This window comes from Pteropus alecto, unplaced genomic scaffold (assembly GCF_000325575.1).
Source record: "Pteropus alecto unplaced genomic scaffold, ASM32557v1 scaffold76, whole genome shotgun sequence".
In the NCBI taxonomy this organism is placed as follows: domain Eukaryota; kingdom Metazoa; phylum Chordata; class Mammalia; order Chiroptera; family Pteropodidae; genus Pteropus; species Pteropus alecto.
This window is the reverse complement of record NW_006443138.1, coordinates 20,803,216-20,813,120: the sequence shown is the minus strand read 5'-3', so window position 1 is coordinate 20,813,120 and position 9,905 is coordinate 20,803,216. Positions and strand designations below refer to the sequence as shown.

The 9,905-nt window shown below is 34.9% G+C and overlaps 1 protein-coding gene across 2 annotated transcripts in view; it reads left to right on the top strand.

The window, feature by feature from the left end:
• Positions 1 to 3,212: 3,212 nt before the first annotated feature.
• The window catches only part of CUNH12orf50 (chromosome unknown C12orf50 homolog), a 34,364-nt gene continuing 27,671 nt past the window's right edge, over positions 3,213 to 9,905 (top strand). The window contains exons 1-3 of one of the 2 annotated variants that reach the window (XM_006923807.1): positions 3,213 to 3,266; positions 5,505 to 5,624; positions 5,974 to 6,094. In XM_006923807.1, coding sequence (XP_006923869.1) covers positions 5,613 to 5,624; positions 5,974 to 6,094 — 133 coding nt within the window. In that variant the 5' untranslated portion in view covers positions 3,213 to 3,266; positions 5,505 to 5,612. Of the gene's footprint in view, positions 3,535 to 5,504; positions 5,625 to 5,973; positions 6,095 to 9,905 lie in introns of both variants that reach the window. The other variant, XM_015598441.1, reaches the window with a different exon arrangement.

Here is a 9,905-nt window from a genome sequence, read left to right as displayed (position 1 = left end):
TGTGTGTGTGTGTGTGTGTGTGTACTTAACCACACTTAGTAACCGATGATATTTATGAAAATTAAACAATATCAAGTTATAAGTAACGCATCATTTCAGTGGTGATTTTACATTATTCTGGTGAAACCTTTTTTGCTGTTCTCTTTAATAAGTTCCAGGGCAAAGCACTGTAGAAGTTTAGAAAGAGCCAGAGACATCCAAAGGCAGAATGAACATTGATTTCCCAGGAAGAATGTTAGAAAACGCTGCATTTAAACATCTGGGACAAAAGAATAACGATTACTATTTGGATAACGCCCCAGTATGCGGTGTAATATGGTAGAAATTGGACCTGATGTTATTTACGGAGTGAATGTAAAGTTTAGCTTTAAACTAATCCAAAGCACACAATACCAACAACCAGATTTCAATCTCATTTTTTTTCATAGGCATCTCATTTATCTTAAATATGAGCTCCAAATGCCGTGCTAAAAAACAAAACAAAACAAAACTGACAATTGCTCAAAAGAATACTGGAGGGTAGTGATAAGTCAATGACTAAATAAAATAAATATTAAATATTTAGTAATAGCCTTTCTATCTCATCGAAGCTAGTAATTCTCAGTAGGGGAGTTTTGACTATTGCCATTTTTCATGTTCTTGGACAAGGCCCAGGTTTCATATCTATAATTGTCTTCTCTGCAGGTATCATACTGTTCAGCATTTTCCTGACTTAGCCCTTATAAATCAAACAACTATACCTCACTTGGAATATCTCTATATAAGGGAGTTCCCAAATATTCCTAAAAGCATTCCAGTTTTTGATTGCTGGATTCAAAAGAGAGGGAGGAAAGAAGAGATTTGTCATTTCAAAGCATTTGCTTTCTCTTCTGCTATAATTTATCGTAGGAAATTACAAAATGGCCAAAAAAAAAAATTTTTTTTAAGGGAGTGGGAGGGCACACCTGATGCTGGCTGTGAGATCTTGGGTCCAGAACCTTCTTAGCATTTTATAGTCAAGAACCAGTGACTTTTTTGTTCCTCCAAAGGAATCCTAAAAAGTATCTTGTTTCATGAGTCTCAAGGGCATAACAATTAAATAACCCTCATAACTATCAACTGTCATTTCCCAAACTGCCACAGAATCTTCTAGGTCCAACATTCTGTCATTTCTGAGAAAGCATCATCTAAAACATTCCACTTACTTTTCGAATAGTAGCATCAAGGATAACCGTTCCTCCCTCAGGAAGCATTGTTTATTTCCAGTGCTTTTGGTTTCATCAGTTTCCGGAGCAAAGTCTATGACAGAAACAGGAGTCCAAGTCAGGAGAGAGCCACAGGACCAATTTAAAGTTATAAACTGACTCCTTCTTTGATGGGTAGCAGCCAGCAGCTTTGCCTGATTCTTGTAAGGCTGAAGAGTCATCATGGAGTAACTACCAGCCCCTTCTCTTAAAGTGGTATTATTGGATTACAAGTTGAAGAAAGACTTTCTTCTCTAACGGTTGTGTTAATGTTCTAGCATACACCTAAGATGGAAAGATCCTTAATGCTAGGCTACCTCGGCCAACACGAAACATTTACAGAATTTTTGAGCCAACCCCAAGCTGAGAAGGCAAATTTCTCACTACTCCATTACAAGGAGTAAAAATCCTCATGGGTATGGTATAGCTTTCTCTGGAAGGTTAGAATAAATTTTACAAAAGGAAAGAAGTGAATAAGAAAAAAAAAAGAAAAGAAAAGAGTAAAAAGAAGAGATTAGGGCTCCAGGCATTCTAAAGACTACTAAAATGTAGAGATCTATTCACTGTTCTTTGCAATGACAAAAACAAACAAAGAAACAAACAAAAACCACATTTTGATATGATTTGTTTTTGCTGTATCTAATGGAATATAGTTGTTCACAACAAACTTTAAGAGGTAAAAACATTAGTTCAGCCTTTTTTCAATGTAAAACATGGATTTTCACAATGGCTTTAGTCATGGCTTTACATGTAATTATGCAATAATGGTGGTCGGTAACAGTATTTGGAAATAGTCCAATGCAGCTAAAAGTTGATAGGTGGGAAGAGAATTTATCTGGTGGCAAAGACCACTTAAAGATAATTTTTAGGGGTGTTTTTCCCAGTAACCTATGTGCTTTAGATGGATCCATTGCGGTAGAGTTAGAAGGTAGGGTAAAACAAAAGTCAAGATATTAGATTTTTCTATCAATCTTTGCTAATATTTTCAAGGGTTTAACCAAATCTTTATTCCCTATCTTTTCATTCACTTTTAATACTGCTCAGTTCTTTTTATTATTTTATCTTTACTCTTTTCTAAATTTTATTTTCTTATTTTATTTCCTAGATTTTTACCCCAAAGCATTGTATTCAAAAAGTTCATACCAAGCTAGTCTGTTTTACTTAGGTAAAATGGGAATCCATATCACTTGATCTTTTATGTTTCCAGTTAAGAGTACATTGCAATTTAAAAATACATTTTGGTTTAGTGTAATCTGTCATCTCTTTGACATCTTCTAAATTACCTACTATGAATATTTTCATTAATTTCTAATTTTTTAATTAATTTCTAGTACTTTTAGTAAAAATACTAAGATGAAGAAAGACCTCAGTAATTGCTGATTGAAATGTCCCATTCTGGAAATCAGAGTACTTCACTTTGCTTTCAAGAAATGCTCAAAATTTGCAAGTGCTCTGGAATCTTTCTGCTTTAGGAGAAGAGCTTCCTCCTTTCATGATGGATGAAAACCGAATGGAATAGAACTACAAGATGAATAAGTAGTCCAATTTATTTTCAGGTACCTGAATATTTTAATAATAACTAAATATCACAATCTGAATGATATTTTTTCCAAGTCAGTGGATAGCTGTGAGTACACATTTAAATAATTTATCTTGAAATATAGATATTTACTTATTTAAAATTTTAGTTTTATTTTTAAACCATATATAGAAATAAGATTTAGAAAATAGCCATATTTATCTGTGAAATACTTAATACTTTTAAGTTATGAAATTATGACCTCGTTTATGTTCCATAATCAATTAGAACATTGAAAGAAAGTGTACTATTTTATTTTTATTAGCCATTTTTTTGTTAATAGACTAGAATTGAAGAAGAGGAATACTACACAGTATTCACTAAGGTAAACTAACCTACAGTTACAGGTGAGGTCATTTCTGATGAGCAAACAATGGATTTGGTAACAATGAGGAAAATTCTGGAAGTCTGAGTTTGTGTGCTTACTAGCAACCACTTTGAACATTTCTGCAAAGCTAGAGAAGGTATCTTCTAATTTAAATTTCTTTAAGAATTATCTATTGTGTAATATACTGTCAACAGGAGGTCAGTTTTAAAGGAATACTACTGATAGCCTGAAAGACTGCGGAAAAGAAATTCTTTTTCCCCCTTACACACTGATAGTTCTTATATTTATATTCCTGCAATTTTTATATTTAAAAAAAAAAACACATTGGATTAGCAGCAAGAGAGTTGAAAATGGCAGAAGTTGGGAATGACTGCTATTTCTTTTTTAATTCCACATGCATAAAGGTAAATATTATACAATTTACAGTACTTCACATGTTAAAGCTTTTTAGTAGAATGGAGGAAGATATGGCAACAATTTGCTTTGCTGAATCAAAATTTACTATTTTCCCGTAAACTATTTTATGTATTTAAAATCTGAAGTAAAAGTTTACCATATATTTTTGATATATTGATATCTCTGAGGAAATCTGGGATAATTTAAAATTTTGATTTGTTTGAAACTACCCTTGCATATGCCAGTTCCATGCCTATGGCGTTTTTATCTTTGTATGACACTCTCACCTGTATATGGCTCTTTGAAACATCAAATTCGTAATATTGAAACATCATATGATACATCACACTGTTTTGGTTAATGTGATTTCATTTATATAAATTCAAATAAATTCAGGTCACTATCAAACTTAGTTTAATAAATCAAATTGATTCCTTATTTGAAATTCATTAACCCAATTACTGAATTTCCTTTGTCAAAAGTCTAAATAGCAGCAAACATTTAATATTATGGAAAAAGGAAAATAAGTAATTTAAACAAATTAGTCAGATATGAATTAAAGTTTATAAAGTTAAATGGGAAAAATATTTATTCTAAGAGATTAAGATTAATGGATCACAGTGAAAGCAAATAAATGTAGAAACTCAATGCTTGGGCTTCATGTTCATGGCAGAATGAAATCAGTGAAAGACGTGATGAGACTGGTTTAAGGAAATTTGAATCAACCTCTTTGATTGTAAGAGTTAAATCCACTCTTATTGCCTGTTACCTTATGATTAAATCCTGATATGAAAAATAATAATAGCATTTATGTCCTTTGTGGGCACAGAGTTTGTCTGCTTCACTGCTATGTCCCTGAGTACTCAGGACAGTGATTGATGGGTAGTAAGTTCTCAATAAATAATTAAATGAATAGATAAAAATAATAATAGCAATCACAATACTGTATCTCACATAATTTTAGCAACAAATTGTGAGGAGGGCATTTTATTCTCCTTTTAAAGATGAGGAAACTGAGGCACAAAGAAGGTGAGTAATGTATTGACTTAGTGACTATGGACAAGTAATGGATCAAGGCGTTCAAATACTGGTTTATCTAGACTCTATGCACTACTCTGTACTGCAAGATTTACAGATCCACTTTTAAAAGCGGAGAGAGTAAAGATGAGAGTAAGAGAGTGATGAAAAATAAGAAACAATTATGGAACATGTGTCAAAAGAGGGAATAACTTAATGGAATAATTTTATTGTACATTACCTACCTCTCTTCCCAAAAGACAATGACCTATAGTTTTCCAACTGTGGATCTATGTGTAAAAGACAAAGAATAAAAAAAGTAATAGCAGCCCATTAAAATAATCTACATCTGCTTTCGTTGGTATATAACGATATTGATGTGTGTTTGTACTGGCACAATTGTTTTATCTTTGTAGACCAAGTGCACAAAGCATATATATTTAATATAATGTAACATAATGTGATAATTACATAAAATTCCACAATAATCTCAAGTTTAAGCTCCATTCACTTTTTTTTATATTAGCACACTTAACAGTATCTCCATAGACTAAGAAAACGTTGTTTAATTAAAAAAATTAATAGAGATCTTCACAATTAGAAAATGGCTGGTGATTCTTTTTTAAAAATTCTGGCTTTCTTCAGAAAGAGTTATTCTGTCATTGGATTGTGTTCTAAAGCATCACTGGTCTCATATATCTATGCTGAATGAACCATATTGATTAAATGATAACAAAAAAATAGCATTTTACTAATGACTTGTGGCATGTGTACTATTTAATTTGATTATACTGTCAGTCTCTCACTAAAATTACACTAATTTTAAATTTTAGATTTATGGTCTTATATTTGTAGTACTTTTTTGTGATTCTAATTTAATCTCATTTTCTTTAATTTACTGTTGTGGAACACTAACATTAATATATTGAGTTTTCTATACTGCTTACTTTTTTTCTTTTAGGGTTCCCAGTGCCGATTCCGACACTGTGAAGAGGCCCTTGGCAGTGACACTGTGTGCTCATTATGGAGAGAAGGAAAATGTTTAGATCCACTTTGCAGATTTAGACACATGGAAATGCAGGTAGAATTACTCAGCATCATCATATTTGTTAAAAAGTTCTCCCTTCCACTAATATTAAACGATGTTCTTATCATAATAGGGAAAACATAATTCTTTTTTCCGCTACTTAATTTTAGGCATTTGGCACTTTACTCAACTTAAAATCTTGGAAAAAATGGAGGAGTATATTTTAGGAATAGTCATTGCATCTTTTAAATAGCAGAGCTTAAAAACGCCAAAAGGCAGGAAACACACACGATCCTAAATCAGTAATTGCAATAGTTTTTGTCACATTGTGTTGCGTTGTAGCACATGGTATTTATTATGACTATTGTATCTAATCATTTAATTTCCCCACCTCTTTGTCTAGCAAAACTGCAGTATTTCATGCTTCTGGGAAACTCAGCCTCTTGGTTGTGTGAAGATCAGTTGTATCTTTTATCACAGCAAACCTCGAAATATCAATGGATTATTTTTGCCACCAAGTAGCAGTGAGTATATATTTTTTAGTAACATAGACCATATTATAATCTGGTTTTGGAGTAGTAGCATAGAATGACACATTAAAGTATGCAAAGTAAGTAATGCGGTTTAATAGCCAATGGATGATTGGCTTGGGAGGATTCTACCAAGAATCATGAGCTGAAGTTTAGAATGACTCATCAAGTAGCTAACAAGATAAAGTATATGAAGAGCAAGTTAAACTTCCTCTGACTGTGTGTATCTAAAGTGGATTTTATTCATCTGAAAAGCAAGATGATGGCTGACCTCACTAGGCATAAGAAAACTGTGTCTCTGCAAAGCATCACACAACTGGAGCCAAACTCAGTGAGGTTATAGCTTTGCTATTGTCCCTTTGAATACCCAGAAAACTATCTCAAAAGTGAGGAGAGCAAAGGCATGCTCTGGTTTGCACACTTCTGCTTCTAGAAGAGCAGTTATATAGGTGGTTCTTCTTAAGACTTTGGTGGTTAAGAAAATGTGACCCAATTACTGCAAATGCCATGGCACAATTCAATACAAGTAAATGATACTGAGATTCTGCTGTGTGGTAAAACTTACCCTAGGTTCACGGAAGTTGGAGGATGGAGGATTCAGAGGACACGATGCCCTAAAACAGTAAATGGCAAGAACTTTGCTTAAGAAATTGGTAGTATCCTGTTTCCCTGATATTGTAACTACTCCACTCTCCTGCTATGGCCATCATATTTCTCCTGATGGAATAGTTCTAGAAATAAGCCTACAGGATATCAATCTTTTGGGATTTGAAAATGTGGCTTCAGATAACTCTTGACTAAAAACTTGACCCTTTTGTTATGTTCGTCTGGAAAACTCTGACCTCATCATATTCATCACACATGCAGTACCTTGATCGACGTTTCCCTTCCTCACTACACTGTAAACATGATGAGGATGGGGATCATGACTAGTTCCCTTACCAATGCTTTGCACAGTGTCTGGAGCATAGCTGCTCTGTAAAATTGGACATATGGATAGATGAACGGGGGATGCAAACATGACTACTGAAAGATAACCTACTGAGATGAAAGTTTTGCACCTATTAAGTAATTAACTTGACCCCATTGGTCTACTTACAGTGTGATTTTATTTCATGAGGAATGTTGTACTAAATTCTTTATATCTAGTTAATAGTTTGCTCCCTTATGGTTGATGTATAAAATTACTATCTTTCAAACCAACTCATTCAAGACTGGAAGGAAACAGACTGTGTGTACAGGCAAAGAAGGGGTGGAATGTGTAACTGATAATTATTTGGCTCCCCACTGTAAGACATGCCCTGGACGCAGTTTTGGTAGGGATACATTTTATTATTCACATCTATTAGACATAGAATCTGGGGCTCAAAGATAATTTCTGGCTTTTCTAGAAGTCTCCATTTCATCAACAAGGGGTGAAGGCTTAGCCTGACTCTTAAAGTAAGTTTTGTCCTCTCAGTAGAGTCAAAATTAGATTCATACACTGATACCAAACCCTCCCCCTAGGCATTCTACTTTCATTGTGAAAGGGAATAAGCTGGGTTCATAGGCTGCTAATACCTTGCTTTCTCAAACCTCCTTTCCTCTATGTAGAAGAGAGAAGAGGGAGCTCCACACATCCATTTCATCCTCCAACACAGCTTCATCATCACCTGTTTTTAATTCACCAGAACTAATTTCATTCTGCCCATTATTCCTGTTTATGTCAGTTTGTTTAGGGGGGAAAATACAAACACTCCTGTGTTTCTTCTTTACTCTAACACTGCTACCATAGTCACAACATGTCCAGCCCCAGATCAGTGGTTTTTTTCCCCACATCGAATGATTCTGTTACACCAGCTGGGTGTCCTACAATCCAATACAATCTGACACTAACCAGAGTTAGCTAAGATCCTACACGTTAAGAGCTCCATCCCCAAAGACCGTCCCTCTCTTTAGATATCAATTGGAAGTTATAGGTCCCTAGATTACCCACAACTAACTTGGCTACAAGTTGAAGATTCCCATGATCTATCTTCTTGAATTGACCATTTGCTAGAATAGCTCACAAAATTCAGAAACATGTAACTTATGTTTACTAGGCTATTATATAATAAAGATTATCATAACAGATACTGATGAATAAGTAGATGAACAGAGACATAAGAGGTGCTCTGGAAGGGCTGGGGCACAGAAACTTCTGTTCCTGTGGAGTTCGGGTATGCCACCTTCCTGTTATGTGGAAATGTTCAACAACCTGGAAGCTCTCTGAATTCCATGCTTTTGGGATTTTTATGAAGGCTTCATCAAATAGGCATGATTAATTATTAACTAAATCTCCAGTCTTTACTTCCCCAGAGAATGGAGGATGGGGCCGAAAGTTCCAAGTTTCTAACTGCAGTTCTGTTTTTCTGGTGACCAGTTCCAGTCCTGAAGCTATCCAGGAGCCCACCAAGAGTCACCTCATTAGAACAAAAGGCACTCATATCGCCCAGGAAATGTCAAAGGGTTTAGGAGCTCTGTGTCAGGAACCGGGGTCAAAGACCAAATATTAGAACAAAAAAATCCTCCCAGTGATCTTGTTACTTAGAGAATTACAAAGATTCTAGGATCTCTGTGCCAGGAACTGTGGACAGAGACCAATATATGAATTTTCTATTATTTCACATCAGTCAGTACCAGAAACCTCATCTCTCAAGTGACTCACTTCTGTCCTTACTGGTCCTTTTCATCTTCCCCTCTCTAACCTTCTATTATCAGCATAATTCTTTCTCAACTTTTTCCTTTACCTTTTCCTTCATCTTTATACTTTGAGTAATTTCCCCCTGTGAACCTAGCTTTTCCTCTGATATTCTCCAAGTGGTGGCTGTTTTTCTCTCAGTTCTCAAGTACCACTTGACCTGGAAGTGAAATAAAAGCTTTCCTTGGTCCCCATAGCCAATTTCAGTTTGTTCTCTGTCACTTTTCCTTAAAACTATCAAATTTGTACTTCATTTCAGCAGCTTATATTATTATTACCTCTCAGTGTTGCTGTTTTTGCTTTTGTCTACATCTGTCCAGGATCTTCCTCCTTGTTTTTCAAAAGTATGAACTTCTGGCTTATTGTAACTCTAATAATACTCCTGCATCAATTCTTGGTGATTTCAATATATAAATATATGACCTATCCATCACCCTAGGCTCTCAGTTCCTTGAACTCAATTCTTCCACTGATCTTATCCACCCCCATCTTACGCTCTCTTAGTCACTCTAACTGCTAATTACTGCTCCCCTACCCATGATCTCAATTATATGCTTCTCATCCTATGACCTATTTTCTATTTCAATCCTAGAATCCTGACTTATACAATTCTTCAAACCCACTGGGGCCTCCAGTTCATTGATTAAACCATCTTTTCACAATCCCTCACCCTGGATATCTTTCCTCACCTCTGTCTGGTAATGTGTCCCTTGCACACTTTTCTTTCCACTTTCTGGCTTCACTGTACTTGTTTGGCAACCATAATACTGGTTAAACACAACTCTCTACCTATTCAGTGATGGAATCCATTACAGCTGAACATTGCTGCAGAAAAATATATAACCACTCTCATTGGATTAATTTCATTACCACAAATCTCAAATGAGACCTTAATATTGACAGCCAATCATACTTGATGATACTTCTCCAATTCATTCATACTCTTCCAGACTATTTTAGAACTCTTCCTTTTCCTGAAACTTCCTACCTGTCCTCCCAGGTGATGACCTTATGTCCTCCTAAACCGAGAAACTTTAATAAGAACTTTCACTGATTTCCATCACCACATCTACTTGTCTTCTCCAC